General features: G+C 33.9%; 2 protein-coding genes across 6 annotated transcripts in view; one reads left to right on the top strand and one right to left on the bottom strand.

Moving 5' to 3' along the window:
• PCDH11X (protocadherin 11 X-linked) overlaps positions 1-26,815 on the top strand; it is a 590,766-nt gene that overhangs the window by 97,830 nt on the left and 466,121 nt on the right. The gene's annotated exons all lie outside the window — the stretch shown is intronic.
• On the bottom strand, positions 6,325-9,376 carry LOC105085520 (cytochrome b5-like). The gene is made up of 2 exons (XM_064482860.1): positions 9,321-9,376; positions 6,325-7,085 (listed from the first exon to the last, which is right to left on the bottom strand). The coding sequence occupies exons 1-2, from the start codon at positions 9,374-9,376 to the stop codon at positions 6,581-6,583; spliced, it is 561 nt and encodes a 186-aa protein (XP_064338930.1). The 3' UTR covers positions 6,325-6,580.

Raw genomic sequence — 26,815 nt, 5'->3', positions numbered from 1 at the left:
ACCTTGGCAATGATAAATAATACTGCTCTGAACACTGAGGTGCATGTATCTTTTTAAATTAGTGTTTTTATTTTGGGGGGATATATACCCAGAAGTGGAATTGCTGGGTCATATGATAGCTCTATTTTTAGTTTTTTGAGAAACCTTCATACTATTTCCCACAGTGGTTGCACCAATTTACGTTTCCACCAACAGTGTATGAGGGTTTCCTTTTCTCCACATCCTTGCCAATATTTGTTGTTTATATTCTTTTTGATGATAGTCATTCTGACAGGTGTGACGTGATGTCTCACTGTGGTTTTGATTTGCATTTCCCTGATGATTAGTGATGTTGAGCATCTTTTCACGTACCTGTTGGCCATCTGCCTTTCCTTTTAGGAAAAATATCTTTTCAGTTCTTCTGCCCCTTTTTTTAATCGTTTTCTTTTCTTTTTTTTTTTTGATATTGAGTTGTATGAGTTTTTTACATATTTTGGATATTAACCCTTTATCAGTCATATCACCTGTAAATAGCTTCTCCCATTCAGTAGGTTGTCTTTTCGTTTTGTTGATGGTTTCTTTTGCTATACAAAAGCTTTTAAGACTGGTTAGGTCCCATTTGTTTATTTTTGCTTTCATTTCTTTTGCCTTGGGAAAATGATCTAAGAAAGTATTGCTACAATTTATGTCAGAGAATGTTGTGCCTATGTTTGCTTCTAGGAGTTATATGGTGTCACATCTTATATTTAGGTCTTTAAACCATTTTGAGTTTATTTTTGTATATGGTGTGAGGAAGTGTTTTAATTTCATTGCTTTACATGCAGCTGTCCAGCTTTCTCAACACCATTTGCTGAGGAAACTGTCCTTTTGCCATTGTATATTCTTGCCCCTTTGTTGAAACTTAATTGACCATAGGTGTGTGGGTTTATTTCTGGGCTCTCTATTTTGTTCCATTGATCCATATGTCTGTTTTTGTGCCAATAGCACCCTGTTTTGATTACTGTAGCTCTGTAGTATTGTCTGAAGTCTGGGAGGGTTACGCCTCTAGCTTCATTCTTTTTCTTTAGTAATGCTTTGGCAATTCTGGGGTCTTTTGTGATTCCATACAAATTTTAGGATTATTTGTTCTGGTTTTGTGAGAAATGTCATGGGTAATTTGACAAGGATCACATTAAATCTGTAGATTGCTTTGGATAGTTATGGCCATTTTAACAATACTAATCAAAGAGCATGTCAACCCATTAGTTCTTAATCTTTATACATATAACTAGCCATTTGTAATTTTTATACCTCAAAACTAGTGTTTCAGAGAATTCACTTAGAAAATGTATAATTATCGGTGTGGTTTTCAATGTACATGTAATATCTTTAAAATATTGGGCCATATTTAAAGACTAGAAAAAAGTGTAATGATACATATATAATATTTTAATAGAGAAGACATTTTTGGCTTACAAATGGCTCTAGAAACTGACATTAACTGATCACAAATGTGTAGAGATAACTTTAACTCTTATTTTAATAAAATTCAGCATATTGAAATCTTTGTTTTCTCCATTGAGCATGGAGAGTTAAACTGTCTAATAAGCAATTGTACATTGAAGATTCTTCAGCATTTTCCCAATTTGTTTTTACTTAAAGAGGACTTCACACTCTCCTATTATTAGAATTGGACAAACAAGCTGAATCATCATTGACCTATTATATTAACCATTTTAATAAAAGTGATGTTTTATTTGATCACTGTCTAGACCAGTGATTCACAACACTGGCTGTGCATTAAAATTGCATATATAGGTCAGAATCTCTCCAGTGAGATTCTAATAGAGTAGGTCTGAATTGAAGCCTGGCTGTCTTTATTTTTTATTAGCTTAACAGGTGATTTGGATGTGCAGAGATGATAATTACCAAACACAAACATACCTCCATTAAATGTATCTTCATCCACATATTTGAAACATTGCTCATTAATAAGCTTATTCATTAACTGAGCTTTTCAATGGCAGTCATTCCATATTCATTTTGTATCCCCAGTAACTAGCTAAGTTTTCATCACATAGGCACTTAGGAAATGTTTTTGTTGTTGTGTGCTTGCTAATTAATGTAGTAATATCTCCTTAAATCAATGAAGAATCATGACATTGGTTAGGTTCATTCTAAGTGACAAACAAAATGTTCATGAAATCTCTATTTAAAAATCAAACACAGAACTACTTTTGGAACAAATATTATCTTTGCTTTTTTTTTAGTCTTTTTTCCTAAGATGGATAAGTCTCCTTGAGGAAAATCAAGAATAATTTTGCTAGAAAAGCATTTTCACCATTAAGGTGCTAATGGACACACTGAACATTGCCAAGAAATAAACTTTAGGGAGCTCTGCCAACTCAGTGACATGCAGACTACGTATAGTGTGAAATGTACCTTTACAATAAAATAAAACAAAATAAAATAGCAAGTGGAAGTATAAAAATCATGTGTAGTACGAAACTGTTTTCACTAGTATAAATTAAAAATGTGAGCAAGTATTAAACCGATTTTGGTGGCTTGGAAATAACTGATCTTTAGATATAGGTCAGGTCAATCTACTATTTATTTTTTATTTGTTGAGTGGCTTCTGAATTTCTCTATTTCTATTTCTTCTCCAAAGAGTAGCCATTGGTACCCACATACACATACAGGTACACACCACCCTCAACACACACACGCACAGACCTTGACCTAAATTTATTGTAATAAACAAATGCAGGTTTTCAAGCTGCCATGGTCTTAACTAGTACTGATGTTTCTCAGTTTATATTTTTAAAAATCAAATATAATATATTGCCAAGATAAAGGAAAACTTTATTCACTTTAGTTATTTCTTACCAGTTCTTCAATAACACATAATTATGTAATTCTAAAACTGTACAAAACATTCAAGATAAAGTAGAAAATAGCACATTTTAGAGTCATTCCTTTGAGAAGAGGCAGTTTTACACAGCCTATTCAACACAAGCTCTTCCAAATGGTTTGCTCCACGATTTGTATCCAAGTTAAAGCTGAGTGGAGATTTGATTGCTCCCAATTAGCAGAAGTATATTTTTAGAAAAAATAAGTTTAAAATGACAAATTTAAAGAAAAAGATAAAAACTATTTTGAACAATTAAATGTTGCCATCCACAATTAGTCTGTAAAAATATCCAACTGTCTTTTTGGTCTTCTGCTTCTGTCACATTTGGTAACTCCTATGTTGCTAATATGTCCCACCTTCTGAACATTCACAGTCATGAGAAACTCAATGCACCCAAAGGAAAATGCATTAAAAATATATATGACATCTCACATGTTGAAAGAATTCCTTTAAAAGTCTTGCAGTGTTTTGCTAGTTTAAAAAAAAGTCTCACTGATACAGTGAAAGAAGGTGCAGGCGTTCATTATGGCTTGCTAACTTCAAAGGAGAGTAATTCAGGCTAAAAAAAGTCAAATTTAGCAATCTTTTTGATGCCTCACTAGATTCAGAATCTTACCAGGTATCGCCTAATAAATAGTTGAAAACTTCAAGAGAGATCTTGGAAACTGGCATGTCACATCCATTTCCTAATTTGTCTGTTAAGATAGCACATTACATGATCAGATAGCCAGTTTTAAGATAATTTCACTCTTTAGTAACGTCTGCTTTATAACATCTCCTGTTTTCGACTTGCAGAGAGTCATTGCCCAGTAGTACCCAGCCATTTAAGCCAATTTCATTAAGATATGATCCCAGGGATATACAGTGTTGTTTTGTTTTTTTTTTTTAACAGCATCTTTCAGTGAGACAAATGTTTCAACTAATCTGAAAGGACTGTGATGAGCAAGTCAGCCTCTCTATCTCTGGCTTGTCTATAGATATCACCATGATAAAGTTTCACTTTATGTGAAGCAATAAAAATATCACTTATGTTTCCCTGGATGAGCCTTATTAGTTCCCAGTAAAGACTACCTAAGGTGGGAAGAGATGAAATTAGAAGTTGGAAAAAGTTGACATTAATGTTGAACTATGATATACATTGCTTTTATAGGTGCAGCCAAAACACGTTGCTATTTAAACGTGGTGATTTGCACACACAATGAAATGTTACTATAGGAAAGCTCCAGTTGCCTTGTCTAGAAACATTCATCCACAGATTTAAGCACATTCTTAATTCTTCTTAAAAATATTCATCAAGACAAAAATAAAGACCATTTCTGTGAGCTTTTAGATAAACAATTGACCTCTTTAAATAAGTTACATCCTAATATCGACATTTGCAGACCTCACAAAGGACATTACATGATGATCTGCAAGAAGAGAAAAACATCTAAGAAGAAAAGATTGGAAGGATTTTTATATCAGATCACATTTACCAGTAGCATTGTCTAGTTTGCAAAGTTCAGCAATGTCAAATGCACATTTTGTTTTCTGTGAGAGTATCTGACCTTTATTTAAAATGTCACTCTTACTTTATTCCCTAAATCATAATTACTTGGTTCAGTTAATGATGTATAAAGCAGTTTGGCTAGCTTTTTTTTTTTTTTTAACACTGTACATCCTTATGAGAGAAAATTCATAAAATCCCATCAAAATTGTTCAATATTGACCTCATATTGCATCACTAATTTGCAACTTATTTTAGGAAATCTAAAAACAGAACGCAAGCTAGCATATTTTAGAAGGTTTTGAAGTTATTGTTTTTGTTTCAGAAATTTTAAATTAATCAAAGTTCATTATCTGAATTTCAAACACAGCTTTTTATAAGTTTATAACTTTGAAGGGTATTTATTTGGAAGTAAAATCACAAAATGCAGGAGAGAATATAAAACTGATCCAATCTGATAAGTGTTAGATCCTTTCTTTATTGTTACTACATATACATGGCCTTGTCAATAATTATATGAGGCCAAATCTTTCTTCCATGCCCAGGGATAAATCTATTACCCTGTAATTTATATCAAAAATAAATGTTCCATCATTTTAAAGAAAGTATTTGGTGACCATATTTATTGGTACCTTCAAATACTCTTTGTAAAAGATGACACATTTGGGTCCTTTTTTCTCAAATATTGAAAATGCATACATACATCCATGGCAGTTTTTTACACCTGCAATTGTCATTGAATATAGAGTCTGAACAGAAAAAGTGACGTAAAATTAAATAATATAAAAATCATTTAATGTACATCACATAGCCAGGACCAAGTTGAGGTGAATGAAGCACCAGGGCATGAAATTCGGAGACATTCACTGTCAAGGTCGTGCAAGTACCCTGATAGGGAACCCCCCTTGTCTCACTACAGTCCCAACCCTGGAACATTGAAGCTGGCATTCTGGCATTTAGAGTATTTTTTGTTTGTTTGTTTGTTTTGTTTCAGGCGCACATTTATTAAAATCTGAAACAAAGGATTCTCTGCAAGGCATTTTCCCACATTATATGGCCACCCTGCCCCACCACCCTCCTACGTTCACCCTAACTTTCAATGACAAAAAAGGCAGAGGCTGATATGTGCTATTGATTATAAAAATCTAGGCTTTTAAAAAATTCCTTTCCAATGTGTTTTAGTTATTTCTGAAGAACTCCATGGTCGTCAGTTGGCTAGCACGCCGATGGAAACTTGCAGAATCATCGCTATGAAGTACTTCGAGGCTATAAATTCACCTCCCAAGTTTCCACCTTTAGAGAAAGAAGGCATGGGGAAGAGAATAATAAACCGAGGTGGGATGACTGAACGGTCCATGGGAACCACACCAGAGTTCCCCGATTTCTCCAAAAATCAGATTCCAAATGTCCTGCGATCTCTTTCAACTGTGTTTTTACAAATTAGAGAATCAGTGTTTCCTTACAGGAGTACATAAAGAGTTTTCACCTCTGAAAGACTCTGTAAAACCACAGAACCTGTGTAACTGAGAAGCTCTTTGGAATAACATTTTTAAGCTGAGAGAAGGGACAGTGGTAATTTTCTCTCATAGTTCACAGGCTTTTTCTTTATGTTGTTGGTGTTTTTTAATCAAAAAAGAGATGGAGTCTCTTTTCTAGGTCCTACCAGCCACTTTTTCTTTTTATCATCTATCTAATTGCTCAGGTAGAACAATTATTAGAAATCTTTAAGCTATTATTTCTGGGCCTTTCTTAATTTCCTTGAAAAAAAAAAAACTACGTTGGAAACATGCAATACCTGATTATTCAATGAGATGAAGCAACAAAAGGAGAGATTCAAGGATGCCCCTCCTCACATCACACAGACAACTTGGGCCTGAATGATTAGCACATTCAATGACTGCCCAACAATCCGATTCTAAAGGTTAGAGACAGTTTTATACCAAACGGACAGGTGGTATGTTTTAAGTGACTGTGCCCACAATAAGCAAATGACATAGTGATGGAACATCAGAATAAAACTGATGAATAAAAAGGCACACTCTAAAACTTTGGAAGTAGAAAGAGAACAGTTCTTTTTGGTTTGTTTTGTGTCTAATGTAGGCGAAAAGGAGAACAGGTGTATTCAGATTATTTTCAGGTGAAGGGCTCTGTCAAAGCAGTTAACAGTGGCTTCTTTCTCCTGGGGCCAAAGCAATCTTTGCCTTCATCGATTTCTGAGAATGTGTTTAGTCTTCCGATGTGTAGAAGTGATACATCAGGGCTACAACCAGTGCCAAGATGGCTGGGATCACCCAATTGGTCCACCAGTTGGAATTAGAATCAACTGCAGTAATAAGAGTTTCCAGAGGCTTGGTTATCTTTGATCTGTCATCCGGATGCAGCTCCCCAATGATGAATGTTTTGGACAATTCTCTAGCATCTGGATAGTGCCCAACATCCTCAAAGTTTTCAGCAGCATCACCTCCAGCTTGTTCCCTTAAGACTTCTTCCCCACCGGGATGCTCCTCCAAAAATTTGGTCAAATCATACACCTTGGCGTGCAGGATCAGCCAGGTGCTCTTGTGGTTGTGCTTCTGAATCTCTTCCAGAGTGTAGTACTGCACGGCTTTGTCGACTGCTCGGCCATTTCGGAAAGGTCGAGCCTCAGGCCCTGGAAACAGCAGCGGAGCCGGGTAGAGCAGAGCGAGCTTCTCAGCCGCATTTAGAGTATTAATTCTATTTATCGCTTTACTTCAAAATAATTTTAATCTTACCAGATCAAGTACTCATACTTGACTCAACAAAATCAGCCTTATAAAGATCCTCAGCTAACATAATCAGCACACTGCATAAAGCGTACCTGTATGTTTATGTGTACCAAGCACCAAAATACAGATGCACATAACAGGACAAAGCATTTTCTCAAAAAGGATGATTTATTTTCCCCCAAAATCAAAGCACACTGTGTCATGGTCCCTGAAAGTAGAAATTCAAGATCGTAAAGATAAACTGAGAGCCTGAACAATCTGAATAAAATAAAACAATTTGTGTTGGACTATAGCATCAAAAGCAAGATAGATCAGAGGTCAGACTCCAGTTCCGCTGATGAATAATTCTAGGTGCATTCTTCTTATAGTCTTAAGCATTATAATACTGTGATCATTGTGTTATAATTATGGAGGAAGAAGAGGACTTATAACTGAAAAGAAGAAAAACATCTTTTATATAAGCAAAGGCAGCTTAATTAAACTCATCTGTAAAATCTATCCATAAAGTGGAAGGGGCATTACGTAGAACAGAGGCTGTGAAATAGGATTCATGACAGACTAGTCACATATCCCGACTGCAACATAGTTCACTGATTTTTTTCCCAAGACATTAACCCACATTCTAGATTCATATTGCTTAATTCACTTTTATTTTCCCAATGATAATGCCAAGAAGCATGCATAAAGATACATGTACAAACACACACACACAAACACAATGTCAAGTAAACTGGTATTTGGATACATCCTGAAGGCTTAATTGTTCCACTTTATTTGGCTGTAAGATTCTAATATAGCCATAGTTTGATATTTTCCTTACGCCTGACAAACTGTTTAGAAAAAACAGTTGCTAACTCAAGCAAGCAAGTGACAGATTTCCAAAGTCACATCAGCAATTTCTCTTCCTTAAGAGGACTACTGAAACCCCATTAATTTGATATGATATATTTTAAAAGCTCATTTAGGTCTATACAAAAATAGTTGATTTTATATTTTTTTATGAAATTTGCAAACACATGGGGACTTCTGCATATTCATTCAATATGAAATAATGAAACTAGCTAAATCAGAGTAATTAAGCTTATCTCTAGAAGTGGTTGTTAAATAATTAATTGAATATATATGTATAAAAGCTATTATGGACCCAAAGATTCTGGACCTATTAAAATACAGAGTCTAATCAGTTTATTACTGCCAAGGCTAAAAGGAAAGTGGCTTCAATTAATTAGAGTATGGAGATGTGTAACAATAATTCCCATATTAATACATTTGATAACTCAGTAATTCATGTATTATTTTCTTGTCAGCATTTTGAGTTTTATGGATATTTAGCTGTTTAAAAATAATTAGATATCTCTGTTCTGTGGGACTCACAGACAGTTGCCAATAGAGGAACACAAAGCAAGTGTATTGGGTAGGATATGAAAAATAAAGAGTAAGCACATCATTTTATATTTGTAGATCTTGCTGGGACTGTTTCCTTATCTATAAAGAATGAAGGCTGCATTAGTCTTTGTGGTTGTGTAATAAATTATCACTAACTTAGCAGCTTAAAACTACTCATTATCTCAGTTGTGTAGGTTGGAAGTTCAGACAGGTTTGACTGGGTTGTTGGCCTAGGGTCTCATGAAGTCAAATTCAAGGTGTTGGCCAGGCTGGCTTTTATGTGGAGTTTCTGGGGAAGAATTTGTTTCCAAGTTCATTCAGGTTGTGGAAAAATTTAATTCCTGTACTGAGGTCCCATTTTCTTGCTGACTGTCTTTCGAGGATCACTCAGTTTCTAGAAGCCACTTAGATTCTTAGTCCAGGGTCCCCTCCATCTCTGCAAAGGAAATATCTCCCAGGTGTTGGTGTTGAATCCCTCTTATGTTTTGAATCTCTCAGACATCTTCTGCTACCAGCTAGAGAAAATTATCTGCTTTTAAAGGGCTTATGTAATCAGATCAGGCCCACCCAGATAATCTCCTTTTTGTTGAACTCTAAGTCAATTGATTAGTAACCTTAATTGCATCCGCAAAATTCCTTTTGCCACTTAATTTAACACAATCATGGGGGGGGGGCGGAGGGTATAGCTCAGTGGAACTGTGCATGCTTGCATGCATGAGGTCATGGGTTCGATTCCCAATACCTCTGTTAAATAAAAAAAAGAAAATTCATAAGTAAACCTAATTACCCTCCCCCCCCAAACAAACAAACAAAAAAAACCACCATCACAGACATCTCATCAAATTCACAGTCCCGGAGACTACCATGTATATCTTGAGAGAGCGGCATTTTAGTCTTCTCCCTATCACAAAGGAGTTGAATGAAAATGACTTAGTTCTAAATATTCTTATTGTAACCAAACTCAAATTTGGAAGTAAAGTGGACTCTGGATAATGCATTATATGTACCATCAATTTTTCAGAGGCTTTCCATTTTATTTCTATCTCAGGTGAAGAAAGAATAAACAAAATATATCATTATGTGTTCTCTAGTTATATTAATAAGAGATTTAGTCCAACAGATAATTCTGCAACTGGTGGGAACAGTATGTATTCTCCTCCATTATTAATTAACAGAAATGTCACCCCTACTGAAATGGTAAGGCTACCTATTCAAAAGCAAACAATAGTCTGTAAAATAAATATTCAAGCAAGGAGAGAGGAAGCATCCCATTTCCATTAAGCAGGGTGTTGGTTACACTAATCTATGGAGTCTCCTGATTTTGTCTTACATGTTTCTATATACTTGGCATATATCATCTAATAGTTTGAATAAATGATGCTTTGTCTGTGGAATGCTAAACTTCCTGATGACTCCAAGTGTCTATATTTTTTTTATATTATAGGAGCATAAAAATAATTTGCATATGTTATGGAGTATTACCCAGGCAAAGCATAGAATCATGTATATTGCAATATGTTTGGGGATAATTTGTATACTTGATTACATGAAAGATGAATTTTTCTGGTAACATCATTTAGTAAAAATTACATAAAACTTTATTAGAGGAACAGATTTTATCATGAATTTTGTAATAGTTATTTCAATTTATGAAACTGGAATGCTATACAACATTTCTATTAGAAAAATCTATTATATTAATGCATTTCTTTTCCACTGAAACACTCATCTTTAGTGTTTTTTGTTAAATCTTCACATCATTTTCAATTAGTGGGTTATATTATCAGAAACTGATTTTACATACATTAGACTTTTATAAATTTAACCACTGTATTTATAACACTTGTTAACCTACCAAGAAAATAGAAATGGAGAAACTGCTATTAAAATAATGAAATTAAATATTCTAAAGCAGTGATTTTAAAGAACTGGCTATACTTAACATAGAGTGGCTTCCAAATCATGAAGTTTTAGGTAGTTGTATCTGTTCCTGTTTTGTGAACCATCTCTCACCATGACTAATTAGTTAATGTGCAAAATGATTTGGAAAATGCAATACATTTTTGGATTTATTTGACTTAGCATGTAACCAGACTTTTAAATCTTCCAATCAAATCATTTAGAAATTGTCAGTGATTAAAGTCAACATTCTCAAAATAACCATAAGATATTTATGGCACTTTACAATTTCCATATCTCTATTGATTGTTTGGTAACATTCTGGAGATACATCTATCCCCTAGAAAGAATGGAGCAAATTTACTGTCTGATGGTATACATTTTGTTGGAATGAAAATTACTTGGATTATTATGAGTCATTCAAAAACAACTAAGGTATGTTTTGAGGATCTGTTTTATACCTGGTACAATATTGGGTGCTTGGAATGCAAAGATACATATTATATTGTGGTCCCCCTTAGATGATTTGGCGATCTGATAAACAATCATAAGTTGCAAAATCCATTAGTTTAGTGACTTTTTCATCTTACATATAACAAATTTTAAGATATTCTGATAGCTTTTAATTTCAGCTAAGGAAGCTAATTATTTTGTGAAGTTGTCCAGTTGATTTTGATAGCAAAAGGAGAGAGCAAGCATATTTAGAGGCCACAACTGTTATGAGTATAACTCCAGCACTATACCACAGGTTAGAATTTCACAAATTGAATCTAAAAGATATTGATAGAACAAATTTGGTGAAAACTCTGTAAACTCAACTGAAATAAACTAGAATTATGATCAAATAACAAAATTCAACATTTTAATGAAATATTAAGTAAAGATAAACATACTTGAGGATAAACAATTAGAGTTGAGGCATTCCAATGTGTATATGTATTTTTAAGGAGGTTTGTTTTCAACTGGTCAAGTATCAAACATATTCTAATATTTCTCTCCAATCATGGTGTAAGTAAATAAACTTATGCAAGTAATTCTCTGAACTCAAAAACTGCAGCCATCCATTGTCTATGCTCTCTAAAGACAGCTTCTTCACCATTGATAGTAGACTTGATGAATTCCTATAAAACCATTAAATATATACAATCAGGCCAATGAGATTTCTTTTAACCTTGGTTTCCTGAAACTTGTTTATCTTTCAATTATTATTGAAGTTGCTTTTGAGTAAAGTAAGTGACAATATGAATTTCTAAAATTAACATTGAATTAAAGAGCATCTTTGAATTAAATGTAAGAAAAGATCTTATAGTTCTTAAGTCAAGCCTTAAAAATTACATGAATTATTAACGTGTAGGAGACCGAAAGCACAACGGTCGTACAGCCAAGACATATTCATTTGTATTAAGATGGAAAGCTAATTTGGGATGCCTACATATGCATAACTTTTGTTAAGATGTGTTTGTGTGTTTGTTTAGTCAATTTGACTTCATTTATAGACATTTAATCATAAACGATGGGTTTCTGAGATCTTTGAAGTAATACGAAAAGTAGTAAAACTACTGATGTTAAACATCCTTCTTCATCACTTTGGATCTACCTAGGTCCAAGTTCTCTTGATTCTAACTGAAATAGCTCACCTATTTCTATTACTAATACTGCTATCTTAATTCAGGCACTTATTTTCTTATTTTTTGGTAACTTTTTTTTGGTAATTGAAGTAAAACATATACTTTCACTACCTTTAATCTTAAGTATTAAAATGATCTCCTAAATCATTTCCCTGGCTCCAAGTTAATCTACTCTGCAGCCTATTGAACCAATTGGTTTAAGAGTTATCCTCCTGTAGTCATGTTTTGATAATGTCACCTTCTACTCCAAACTTCCCACCACTTAATAAGGAGGGTATAAACTTCCTCACCGTGTATTTAAGATCTTCCACGATCTGGCTGTAAACTGAAATTCACAACTCATTTCTCAAGATTACCTTATCTTCTGCAACATACAACCAAACTGTAATAAATGCAAGCTGTAGAGTATATTCATCTAGAGATAATTACGATTATTTATCAGAGTTTTGTCCTACAGAAGTTACAGGTTTTAGATTTTGATTCTAGGATTACAATAACTAATTTGAACTGAAAAATATTGAGATGTGTAGGGACTGTTTAAACTTTATGATAAAATAATTCATGGCAATATGTTTAAAATAGGTATTCTATATTCATAAAATCTTGGTACATTACACAATGACGAGACTAAATTACTCAACTTAAACTTATGAGAAATTCTTTTATAAGGAATGTGTATTTTTATATATACATTAAATTGTAATTCTATAAAACATTCATTTAGAATCATATTAATAAATATATAATTAGTAGGAGAATATCCTATGTATAAACCTATTATGTTTTCTAGAAATCTTGATGTTAACGTCTATGTGTCAACAAACATACAAACTTTTGCTAGTTTCCCATTGTAAACCACATAGAGAACTGAGGTCCTCATCCAGAAAATTCTAGCAAAATAAAATCTTAACTGTAAGTTCCTTTTTGTTAGTATGATATTGAGTTCAAAATTGTTTGCCTTGCTACCCTACTTTTATTCTTAGAATTTTTTCATTATTCTTTGATCTATTAGCAAATAAAGTAACTTAAAGAATCAAATACAATGGTTGTTCCTATGGACTATAACTGAGCATAGAGCCTTGCCCTAGAGAACTGGCCTTCCGATAAAAGGAGAGTTAACTTAAATATCTGGAGTTAGGTGATTTGAAGAGAGAGAGTGTATGCCTTGAGATATTTGATTAATTAATTCTTAGACATACCTGAAGCTAAATTTGTTGATTCATTCCTAGCTGTGCTTAATCAGAGGTAATCACCTCTCTGCTGAGATTTCTTTCTTACTATTTACTTGTCACTTACCTTCTGACCTGATTGCTTTCAGTTTGACATATTATTATCACATTTTAGTCAACTTTTTGGCCTTCCCAAGGAAATTACAACTTCATAAATAGTCAACTTTAAGTCTCCTTATAATGCTGTGTGTGTGTGTGTGCACGCATGCGCGTGTGCCTGTGCCTGAGGGGTTAGAGTGGAGAGTTAAGTGTCATAGTTGTTATTCTTACAATGATTACTATTGCTTAAAATCGCAGTGTGCATGGTGCCATACTTGCCCTTATGTTGGAGGGCTGTATACAAAAAAAGACATTGAACATAAAGCCTATTAAGATTGAGTTTAGTTCTGACACTATAACTGCTAGCACTGTGAATTTATCAAGTCTTTCAATCTCCTAGATTGTTTCCATTCTTAGAAAGAAAAGTGTTTTTTTAAAAAAATATTTGACATAACATCTCACTGTAGTATTTTGATCTTGAAGAGAGATCATATATAAATATGAAAGTATTTTGCTTTTTTTTTTACAAGCAGACTGATGCATATTAGTAATTGAAATTTCATTTCAAATGCTTATTTTTAAGCAGAATTTTGCCAACACAAAAGACATATGTTAATCTTCCAAGAATGTAAGATTGACACCTAAACATTGGAGGGTAAGAGGAAGAAGATATCTTATAATGGTAGATAACTATGAGCTTGGTGTGAATCAAGATGATCAACGCATTCCCTGAAATGCGTTCAGGGAATATTGCCATGGGGATATTTCCTGCAAAAACTTTTCTTTTTCACATTTTGAACTAATGGTAGATTTTCCACTTTTAATCAAGGGAAGTTCTCAATTACTTTAGGGAATTTGGGCTTTATTAAACCTCCTGGAAAGTCAACCTGAGTTTTATGGATTCAGGTATGGGATTTTCTTTTTAAATTTCCCATGGCCTCGTGATAAATGACCTCCTCAAACAACCACTGGTATTCTGGTTCTCTCTCCCTTTTCAAATATTAAGAAAAATTCTAATCCACAGGATAGAATTCAGGACAATATACACTTAAGAGAAGTGGGTGTACCAGCAATCCTTCCCTGCAGGAGAGGATAAAACCCTTCAGGGAGATTGAAAAAAATGAAAGCCATAAAATTAGAGAATACAAAGGAACAGATTACTTTTCAATTCAGTAAAGGTCTGTAATTCTACCCTGCTCAGGTGCAGATGGAAACTACTCAGGTCAGAATCAAATCAGTTCAGTAAAGAGGGAGCCCTATGAATAATGAGCTGTTCTCTAGTGAGTCAATCACTACCAACTGCCTGTTTAAAATGTCAGAGCTGTCAAGGTCAGTTGGCATTCAGCTGAGGGCAGCACTGACCTAGTGTCACTTACACACAGTCTTTAAATTAAATTTGAAGTCTCAAAAAAGGATTATCTTCGTTTTTAGAGACCATATTTGAATCAATAATGTTTGGGGCACTGCAGTAAAAGAGTGATGTGGGTTGATTCAAGTTTACAAGCTGTAGACAATTGTCCATTAAACCAATTACATTAACACTTCGGGCGGGTTGGAAATCAATACTGAGGCACAGGCAGAGTATTTGCATATTTTTTTTTCTGCTGTGTCCTCACCGAAGCTTTTGGAAATTGTTGTCTTCAAGGCACCTTATACTCCAAGACCAGGACTAAACAGTGAGGTATTGAGCAAAAGAGAATCTTATCAGGAAGAGAAAGAAATACACATGAGAAAGAAAAAGAATGAAGTTTGGGTTTGATAAAAATAACTCTTATCATAAGGACACTAATGAACTCATCTACAAAACAGAAACAGACTCTCAGACATAGTAAGCAATCTTACGGTTTCCGGGGAAAGGGGGTGGGAAGGAATAAATTTGAGAATTTGAGATTTGCAAATGTTGGCCACTATATATAAAAATAGATTAAAAAAGCAAATTTCGTCTGTATAGCACAGGGAATTATATTCAATATCTTGTAATAACCTTTAATGAAAAAGAATATGAAAACGAATATATGAATGTATATGCATGACTGGGACATTGTGCTGTACACCAGAAATTGACATATTTTAACTGACTGTACTTCAATTAAAAAAAAAACAAGACTGATAAAAAAAAAACTCTTATTATAAATATTAAAGGAGCAAAGTATGTTTCCTCTGAAATAACTTGATTAGCCACTCCTTGTGACTTGGTCTTAAATTAACTTTCAGGTACTTTTCAAGTAGAGAACTGATGGGGACTCAGTTTGTTGAAAACTTGCTTAGTTACACCTTAAACAAGCCTGATGGACTGTTTTGATTATTTTTGCCCTTTACGGAGTAAGTGTAAAGTAACACTAATTAAAAGCTTTTCTACTGAATAATCCATGTGAATTATCTTCTGAAGTTTAGCTTAAGGCGCCTACATTGACAAAAACACATTTTATTCCCTTTGCTTAATTTCATTAGCAGGACTCCTCTTTGACTTTGTGGGAACATTTAGATTTTCCTCCAGAGCATGTTAGAGCACAGAACGATTAGCAGAGCATTTGAAGTAACCACAGCTCAGGGATAATGGGAATGAGCCCTATAGCACTGTGCAAGCACTGGGGCCGTTTATAGATGTTCTGTGCAATGGTGGATAAAATAGGGACGCACTATATTGTACCAGAGGCATTTTCTCTAGAGCCCTCAATAAGTCCCTTCTATGCTAAATAATTCAAACTTGTATTTTGCATTCAGCAAACAATTGAGAAGGTGATGAAGTTGTAAAAGGAATTTTGCTCAGTCAGTAGACTTCTTTCCATTTAAAAGGAAAGTGAATATGTTAAAAAAAAAATATCCTGAATTGCCTACCAAATTGCTAGGGATAAGAGGAACAGAGATATCGGGCATCCTACAAAAAAATTAAAGGTCTTTGATCTTTTGTTGTTGTTGTTGTTGTAATTTGCTCTGTGACACTTTCTTGAGACATTTTAGGCTGCATTTATTATTTATATTTTTATATGAACATAACAGAGTGATGAGAAAAATATATTTGTCGGAAAAAAAATTCCCGAATTTAGCTTGCTTTCATCTTAATTTTTTTTTCTTCCACTAACTACAATTCTACTGTTACTGTGTTCATAATTTGAAAAATTCTGTCAGGAAATCTTGGAATCATGTAGATTCTCTTTTACCTGCTCATTAGCAGACCTATAATTTTAGGTAAACCTCAGTTGAGACCTATATAGCCAGTTACACTAATTAGTTTGTAATTTCATAATCTGTGTGTTTCCAGAAAGCAGAGACTTGAAAAATTCTAGATCTACAAATGCTTTTGGCCATATGGATTGCCAGACAGAGTCAAATTGTCACTCAAAAAGTTACTTATATCCCCTCCAGGGATGATCGGTCTGTGGATGAATTTCTCATTTATAGGCCTGCCCCCAGAGCATTTCTCTCCTTAGAAATATTCGATCCCCTTTTATTCTCAAGGTGATAACAGATAATATCTCAGCCATTTATGATTCTGTGTTTTCTATCACATAGAAATGGCTTTTATTTTGGTCCATATTTGGTATTACACATGTGCATATAAATTTTCATTTTTAAATGAGCCTTTGTTCTATAATATAGTTAGTAGTTGTAAAATCAGTCAAGTTCTATAACTATGGTAAATAATGTAAATGGTAGAGATTTTAGCCTCACAAAACTGGAAGGGCTTTCTTGTCATAGTCCTTCATTTTATTGATGAGGAATCTCAGGAAACCAGAGAAGTTAAGTGACTTGTCTAAGTTCCTGCAACATATCTTTGATATCTGTCAGCCTTTCTGAGAATTCTCCCCAATGCAGATGGTGGATGGCAGGTAGGGAAGATGAGGGGAAAAATCATACTGAGAATACTGAAGAGAGGCAGTATAACACCTACAGAATCTGTTTCCAGGTTCTGATCTGCTACTTAATTAGGTACCAGCTTAGACATGACTACACTTCATAATTCACAAGGGTGTGAAGGAGGAAGGATTGTATTAAGGCCCCAGAGTTACTAGGAGAGTATTAATAATCCATCCACTGTTAAAAAGTAGACTTAGTCTAATTCATAGTCTAAATAAATGAAAGTACGTTTATTTCCCTGCACCTATTTTTTCAGTTAAAAATTAAGAAGTTGAGACAAATAGACACCTAGACTGGAAATTAAGTTTCAAGGTTTATTTTCATGATTTCCCTTATCTGTACTCACCACTGATAGCAGGCTGTGAATATGTTCTTCACTGCTGCACTGAGTAACCCTTCTCTCACTATGCATACAAAAAAGACTGAACTATCTTGGGGTTTTGTCAAATGAACAACCTAATCAAACTTGGCTCTTGTGGTTTGTATTCTTTGCAGGTACCCATAGTGAAAACATAGCCTTATATCATGCTTAGGAGCATCATTTATTCATATATATTACATAAGGAGTGGTTGCTTTGAATAGAGAAGTTGCTAAAAGGGTTATGATTAATTTTATCAGACATAATGTGATATACAAATGATTACTGTAAATCAAGAAAAAAAATTGTAGTGTAAATCAAATGCAAATATTAGTCTGAGAGGGAGGAAATAGGATTTTATCACATTTACTGAACTTTAAATTTAACAGGAGTTTGCCCAGGCAATACACTTTCAGACACACTCAAATTGCAATTCAACAATTAGTGGTTTGCTGTGTGAGTAAATGTCTTTATAGCGAGAAAGGTATGGCTGGTATATCCCAGCTGAGAATGTAAATGTCATGGGTAAAAGTTCATAATGAATGATACACGCTCTGAAAATGACACAAAAGAATGTTGATTTCTTTTCAAGTATTGTGATCTGATATAATAACCTTGAAATTGACATTAAATAGCATATTTCAACTTACAGATTTCACTGCTCCAGGATATTATAGAATAATCAAATGCCATGGGTAAATTAAGGAGAACAAATGAATTGCATAAGCATATGAACAAAAGTTAAATAAGGGCAAAGGAATCAAATCTTTTGGTCTACTGTATAGATGTAAATAATTGTTTTTGTTTAGGTACACCTTATATATGGATGCCTTAGGGCATTTTTTAAATGCTTTTATGACTTAAGGACCTTAAAAACCATAAACTGAATCTGATTAAATGGTGCCTACCCTATATAGTAATGTACAGCCTATTTTCTATACAGTTTAGTAAATTTGAATGATAAGGTGAAGTAATAAATTCAAATTCTGAAAAAATCAATTAACTCTATTTAGCTATTTTTTCCTGAAAAATGAAATGACCTGATTTTCACATATTTCATAAAATCACTTTAATCATTTTGATACGTGGTGTGAATTCTTTGATTTATATTTAGCTTTAGCTAACATATTACATTTATAGTCCATCTGATGTCCATGTACATATATAGTCTAAAAAGAGGAATAACAAGGTTTGAGGGTTCTTACTATGCACCAAGTGCTAACATAAGCTACTTGAATGTGTGTAACACAAGAGTCTTAGGAAATATATTCCTTTATAACCTTTTTTCTAGGTAAGAAAACCTAAATCCCAGAAAGTAAAAGTGCCGGTGATCACCAGCCTAGGAAGTAAAGGAGCTAGAATTCAAGTTCAGGCAGTCTGGCTGGAGAAATCCAGTGTTAACTAACCATTGATGACTGTGGCTATATTGGTCAACAAAGTAAATAGCATTCTTACCAGTACACTTATAAAAGATTCAGACATGCTATTGAAAATAGAAGTCTGGGGCATTTAATGAAATTAACTTTAGAGCAGAGAAAGGGAAAAGTAAGTGAAATAGGAATTAGCATGTTTAATAACTTCAGTTGTTCAAATAAGTTCCCAGAATCTATAGGAAAGATATGTGGTAAAGATTTAGTAGAGTTTGATTCCCAGAAAGTTGGTTCATTTTTAAAACTGCTTTACTTCTATCAGTGTTTTTGCAAATTCATGCTATATTGATGTTTATGTGCTCTTCAGATACTAGGCAGGATCACAAATAATCTTCATGGAGAAGAGCGGGACGATCTTTTTAAAAAGAGGATGTTAGAAATGACAGAAAGCAAGTTGAAATCCTTAAAGTGGCAGGAAAACTGATTAATATTAACTCATATAAATGATCTCGCAGAATAAATCCAGGAATTAGAAAGACAATAAAAGAAAATAGACCCAATAAGAGGAGTTTCTTCAGGCCAAAACACTCTTTTAAAGGTGTTAGATCAGCCCATGTCTATAGATAACTCTGAAATATAGAATATTCAGTACATTAAAGTGATAGGAAAACTTAGCAGAGATAGGTAGAAATTCATTTTAAATATAAAACAAAGACCAAATTTAGAAGTATGTCTGATAGTAGTGGTAAGTCGCTCTGGGTGTGTGTGTGTGTGTGTGTGTGTGAGAAAGAGAGAGAGAGAGAGAGTAGTAAAAGAATAAAAGAAAAGAAAATCATGTCCCCTAAGGATCTATGGGAAAATACATAGTCATGTAATTCTTTAAAATAACAAGGAAAGATATTTGGGTAAAACAGTAGGGATCAAAAAAGAGATCTTCTTTACAGAGATATTATTTTTTCCCCTTGATCAGAAGAAGAGGAAACTTTGGGGTCCAACTTATGGTCGCCGAAAATGAGAGGTGGGGTCAGTAGCCCTTAGGTGCAACAGAGCTGGGGCCCTTGCCAGGAACTTTAGCCCATTTAGGGCTTAGTTTTTCATAAAATTCCCAACACAGTGACTACTATTTATTTTGACTTGGAACTAGGTTTGATGCCTAATTTGGTCCTTGATGCTGGCACCACAAGGCATGGTGGGTAAGCTCTGAAGCCAGCCTAGTGTCTTCCCAGAGTTGGTCATTATAGTGTAAATTTCATTGTGGTTATGGTGCTCAGACATGAAATCTAAGCAAAACATTTATGTGCAGATAGGGAAGTTCTTTATGGCCACACTATGGTTAGTCTTAAGTAGACTTAGATCTCTAAATATATAGCATATAAAAAACCCAAGTAATTCTAGAAGAAATATTTAGAAACAGTGTTCTGGAAAGGGAACTTGGGTGAATTTAGTCTTTGGGGTTCAAATAGGTAACATTTTCACTTCTCTTTCATTTTCCCACAAAACTCTGTGTGTGTGTGTGTGTGTGTGTGTGTGTGTGTGTGTGACATCGTTAGTCTTAAATTAACTGTCAACATAAACTGGCATGAAAGAAGACCCTTTTGAAACTTTTTCAGTTTTTTTAATTAACTTTTATATAATAAGACAGTAAAAAGTATGTGCATGTTGGGCTGCCAGAAAAAATATGAAAGGCAGAATTAATTATGTTGAAAACAGTCTGGTAATGTACTAGGCGTAATTAGTAGTAACCTATACCTATGAGCAGAGTTTACATAGGCAGATTTTATTTCATTAGAAGGCAGAATTTTCTAATAAAATGGAATGAGCTATCTAATGAGGTAGTGAGAGTCCCAATACTGGAATTTAAAAAGCAAATGCTACATGACCACCTACAGAGGATCCTGTTGAAGTTCATCTTAGGTTGTACTGTAGTAATTCTAAGGCTACTTTTACCTGTGTTTTTTTTTTAACTTTATGATTTATTTAAACACTTCTAGCTGTAAAAGAAACAAAGCATTTTATTCTACTATATAGCACAGGGAACTATATTCAGTATCTGGTAGTAACCTATAATGAAAAAGAATGTGAAAAGGAATATATGTATGTATATGTATGACTGAAACATTATGCTGTACACCAGAAATTGACACACTGTAACTGACACATTGTAACATTATACTTCAATTAAAAAAAGAAAAAAAGCATTTTAGATGTGCATTATTCAGTCTTTCACCAAGGGTTGTGTTCAGCAAGAGATGTCTAAAAGAATACTTTTCCTTGTTTGATGAAAGCAGTTGAATCCCTCAGAAAAGTCATATTTTAGGGAGTTAAAAATTCTCTATTCAGTTGAAATAAGAGACACTCTGCCAGAGTTCAGTAGGTGTTCTGTGCGATTCAGTGAGTTTGTAGATGTAATTCTTGGTGTATTTGTGGGAGAGGGCGAGCTGTGAGTCTCTCTACTCTGTCATCTTGGCTCCGGCCTCCTCTCCATTCAATTGAAAACTACACCATTTTTGTTGTTTTATGGTCTATTCTTGACCAAAGCTGAGCCAACAAAAATTGTGGATTTGAAACATTGTTCATGATTATGTGAGTGTGTATAAAAAAGAAAATGCAAAAAGTGGCATGCAGTGTTGTGATTTTTGGTCAGAGAGATGGGGAGAAGGAAGAGAGGGGGAGAAGGAAGATAGAGTGAGAAGGAGAGCGGGTAGGAGGGGAGATGGAGGGAGAGAGGTTAGAGAAAGTAAGGGAGTGAAAAATAGGGATGGAGAACAGTAGAGATGAAATGGAGAAAGATGGGAAGAGGGCAAGGGAAGGTAGAGAAGTAATTAAAAAGAAAGTGACAGGGGGAGGAAAAAATCTGGGAGAGATGGAGTGAGGCAGAGAGAATCTATAGCCAGCGAAGAAAGAGGGAAAAGGGTGGGAGAAGGTGTGGAGAAGTTTGTGGAGGAGAGAGATCAAGGAATGAAAGATAGAAAGATAATTTCTAGAGTTACTCTGTACTGAAACATATCCATTATTAAACAATATCTACTTAATAATATAAAACATCTTGCAGTCATTCTAGGAAATGAATGATTGGATTATAAGTAGCATATCAAATAGGAAGTACAGACTGCTGCACCCATGCTCCCCCACCTTTCTTCGCCAAAGTCTTCCAGAAGTGTAGGGCTTCTGGAATTACCCACCTGCTGTTCATCCTGATTCCTTTACCTTTGGATGGAAAATCCTCCTTTAACGACCCATATTGAAACAATGCATTTTTTGCAGAGGGCCTGAAAAATTTTATCATGAAAAACCTTATTTCACTTCTTGACTTCCTGAATATCACTGTTTTGATTATGATTATTGTAGGATAATCAAATGGGTTTTACCTATTTTGATTTACCTGTTTTGAAAATCCCCTCCAACCGGTAAAAGCAGAACTATGCCTTGCGAAGCAGTTGCTACTTCTTAATTCCTGATTAGAGCCAATTGAAAGACTGAAGTAATTAACAGACCAAGCTGTATTCGGAAAATTCAGACACAAGCAGAGAAAACTATCTCCTTGGGAGAGAGAATGGACTATTCATTGGCCAGGTCTTCTTAAAAAAAGAGTGAACCACCCTTACTAAAAATTTTTATGTCTAGTATCATTTCATGTTAGTGTATTTTTAGTACAACATAGGCAATTCAAATACCTACAATACATTATTTCAACCTTCAAACATTATTTAGCACAGTTCTCTGTGCAAAAATTTGCAGATATTTCCACCCTTGATGTATTTTAAAACAAACTCTTACTAAGGAAAGAAGAATCCAGCTTATATAGGAAAGGCAGCATTAATGTGAGCTAGGAATCTTGATATATTTAGATGCATTTTTTTATTAAAATATACCCTAGTTTCCTAGTTTGTTGATAACAATCAATGCATATTTATGAACTGCTTAGGTAGTAAGCAATTATTTCTAAATTTGTCAGTGAATAAGAATTGCTGAATGGGATAGTTGGTGTGAATAAGTGAATATTTTAGGTGTCAGACATGCCGAAGCAAATTGCTTGAAATCAGTGTTAAATTTCCTTCAAAAAGTTTCTAGTGAGAAAGTAATAACAACCGCAATGTGAACAATAAACACAAATCAGAAAAAAAAAAATCAGGTTTCTGAATAGAAACATTCTTAATGGCCCTTTTGTTAAGTGTGCTTTAGAGAAAGGTGATAGCAAAGTTGTGGTTAAGGATATGTCTCCATCCCAAGAAAACATTCTAAGTCTGTTAATTAGGACAACAATAGAACTAACATCCCAGACACCCAGACACATTATTCTTTTCTGAAAAGATAGCTAAATATTTCACCTCAGCTATTTACATCTTTATTTCCTTTTAAGATGGGCTTTGTCCTGGTCTTTCTCTTTGCTGTTCCCTTTGTTAACTGTCCCTAACCATGGGAATGTTCTCTTAGAAACATTGCACTGCCCAAGTGATAAGAATCATTGATTAGTGGCATTCAAATTTCGCCAGCACCACGGGAAAACTCAGTTCCTTCAGGATTGAATTAGAATAATACTCACAATTAAAGATGTCTGTCAATTGCTGTTATGCCTCTAGTCTTAACTATTTAAAAAGGTAATTTGCTCTTTTTGAGAGTATGGCTTTTTTTCCCCCTGAGACTTATGGGTCACATTTTGCTTCTTGCTAAAAATGGAAATTTTTGGCACAACACTTCCCCATTAGCTAGATGATTTCTGACTGTGCTAGGGTTTAGAGACATTAGTTATAGGGTGTCTTCTATCTCTCTGGGATACTCTAAAATAAGCTAAGGAGACCTTATCCAGTTCTTAAGAACTATATGGAAACAGTTTCCATTAGACTTTAAGTCAAGCAATGACTTTAAAATTTCACTTTGGAGTAGGCTAGTTCAATTAATCTTTGACACAAAATTCTAGTAACTGTTCTATCCATCAAATTGTTGATGTTCGTGTGTCTGACATGTCTCAAATCCAACTGAGACCATCTTCATTGTTTTTCCCTCAATGAAGTACTTTTGTTGTGGTTGTTCTTTATTGAATTAAAGGGAGCTTGAGTTTTGCCATTTCCCACCTACGAGTCTTAGACAAGGAATCTCACCGTAGATCTCTTAGTAAATTTAAACTGAAATAACACTGTGTCTGAAATAAATCATCTTAAAGCTGGAACAATAAACAGAGAGAGTGGCTGGGCTGTTAGGAGAACAGTTCATTTTATAAGACGCAACCTAAAAAGTAACAAAGCAATGAAATTCAACAGGCACAGCTTAATGAAGACCAGAAATTTGAAAGGGAAACGAGTATTTTTGTAATGTATGCTAATTCAAGTAGAAAATATCTCAGCAAGATGTGTTATCCCAATTATTTATCAAGTGGAGGAAATTCAAGTTTTGAAAAAGCCACTGGGTAAGAAGGTAAACTATGCATGTGAGAAAGAATATTAGAACATATTTTCAATGTATCATGGCTCTAGATATAAAAAGTGGCCTTTACGGGAGATCTAGAACAAAAAGCTTTAAGAGTTATTGAGTGAAGGAATGTTTCTAAAGGGATAAGTGAAAGGGACATCATGAAATAAAAGTGATCAAAGAAAAATTTCCATTTTCATAGATAGCTAAAATAGTTTCTGATAATTCAGTGTACTATTTACACTGAAATGTCCCCCACTATATTGTCACTTATTCTAAAGATAAATTATTTCCCCTAAGCCACATTCATTCCTAAATTTATATGCTATTTTGTATTCTCAGTGAGCTTCAGTTATTTTAATGATACAGAATCAAATCTCCATAGTGACCTAGTACTGAAAATACTTACCAAACCCTGTCACACTCTTGTTGCTGTTCCCCTGGTGGGGAAACATCAGTTTTTTTGTTCTATCCAGGTGCCTTATAGTTTTCAATCAAGTTATATAAGATCCAAGAGGGGGATGTGTTGTTTCAGTAGAACAGGGTCTACTGGGGTAATATTTCTCCTCTGTACTCTTTAATCAACAGTGTCTAAAAAATTGGAAAGCATTGGAGTTAAACAGTAATTGGCAATCCTCTGAGATGAAAATTAGATTTGCCTGAGAAATGTTAGCCTTTTTCACATTTAGCTGATGCATAACACAGATAGAAACATATTTGACCTCATGATTATCTCAAGTGCCTTGCCAATTAGTTGTATTTTCATTCCTGACTTGTTCCTCTTTTTGAAACATACAGCTCCTCTTTGAAATATATAGCCTGCCCCTTATAAACTATAGTTTGGGTAACTTTGGAAATGCTTCTTTGCCTGTGATTTTTGCTAGTTGCCTTTAACTTGAAGATAACATTTTAAGTTGTTTGGTTTCGGTCTTTGAGAATGCTGAAAAGAATGATTTATGATGGATTGATGTTTAATCAGGCGTAGGCCAGATTTTTGTATTGTCATAGCATCAAACCTTGCATGAGTAAAGTTCATTGCTTTCCTGTATTGAAGTATTATTAAGAAAATGATAATTCTATGGGCTTAATATTTTGGGGGTTTCTTGATATTCAGTAAAGATGCTTACTATTTTCTCACTTTGTTAGAATCAACTCTATTATTTCAACAAGTTTAAATATGTTATATGTTATTGAAATTATTTAGGTAATGACTTCAGTAGTTTAATTCAAAGTCACAACTGGCAAATGAATAATTTGTTAAATTATAATAGCTTTAAAGAGTCTAGATTGGAATGCTATACAACTGATTATATAATTGCCACCTAATATGAATCCATCTTTCTAACACTATCTACAGATTTTGTAAGTGAGAATGGGTTTAAACTTGCTGACTTTTTTCATTCAACCATTCATATACATACTAAGTAGAAAAACAATAGAATGAGCATTTTCTGTATGTCTATAACTCAGTACATATGACCTTTTGTCCTTTTAAATAATAATATGCACCAATACTGTGTTGTTATATTTTCAGAAGCATAATAGAATTTTTTTTTTAATTTTCTTACCTAGTATATAAAATTCTTTGCTTTCATCTTAAATACTATCTGTCTAGTAATCTTATGCAATTTGTAAAATGAACGTGCATAGTGAGTAAACTCAGAATAATGGTTCAGTGCATCATACATAGGAGTTAGTATTAAACGTCCAAAATTTATGTGTCATGAAAAAGTGAAATATCATTTAGTTCAAATGAATGCAACAACATTTAGGAGGTCTGTGTATTGGCTGCTTGTGAAATTGCTGCTGTCAGTTTTACTAATTTATTTTATCCACATTTTTATGAATCTAAAAAAATCAAATTAGAAAATATATTTGTTAATCATGTGTTACTTTCAATAATTCTCTATGATTCTGACATGCACAGCTTTCACTATATGTGTAGAGAAGTAGTTACATTTATTAGTTGTTCTCATTAGTTTAAAACATTACAGTATCACTCTCTGCCTTTAGTGTCTGTACATGATTTTCCTTCATTTATAGTGTAATTTCAACATATGGTATGCTTCCAGCCATTTTTCCTCGTCAGTTTTTAAAAATTAAGCTCAATTTCCTTATGCAAGTAAGACCTTTATATCTCATGCAATTGGATTAAATTCATTATGTATGTCTATTTGTCTAGTTGGGCCAATAAATTCACCATTAATTTTAAATTACCCATTTGATGTTATGCAATTCTTTCCCATATTGAGAAAACTAGCACTAAAACATGACATAATGAAACTGTGTCAATTCTTTCAATGCATAAGCTTCTATTATGTATACATCTTCACGTCACATTTTCAAAAGAATGGTAATAGACATAAATAAATATTGTCCTGAATCAAAATGCTATAAATTTCTTTTAATAGCCTAAGTTTGAAGGAGTCAACGTAGGCTGAAATTTTTAATTTGGAATCTACATGTTTTCACAGGGTACATCCTGAGAAGCACATCTGTGGTTTTTAAACTACTTAATAACTTCTGCCTCAGCCCAAGA

Source organism: Camelus dromedarius, chromosome X (genome assembly GCF_036321535.1).
Source record: "Camelus dromedarius isolate mCamDro1 chromosome X, mCamDro1.pat, whole genome shotgun sequence".
Taxonomy (NCBI): domain Eukaryota; kingdom Metazoa; phylum Chordata; class Mammalia; order Artiodactyla; family Camelidae; genus Camelus; species Camelus dromedarius.
The sequence above is the reverse complement of the archived record's forward strand: the minus strand, read 5'-3'. Positions and strand labels throughout refer to the sequence as shown.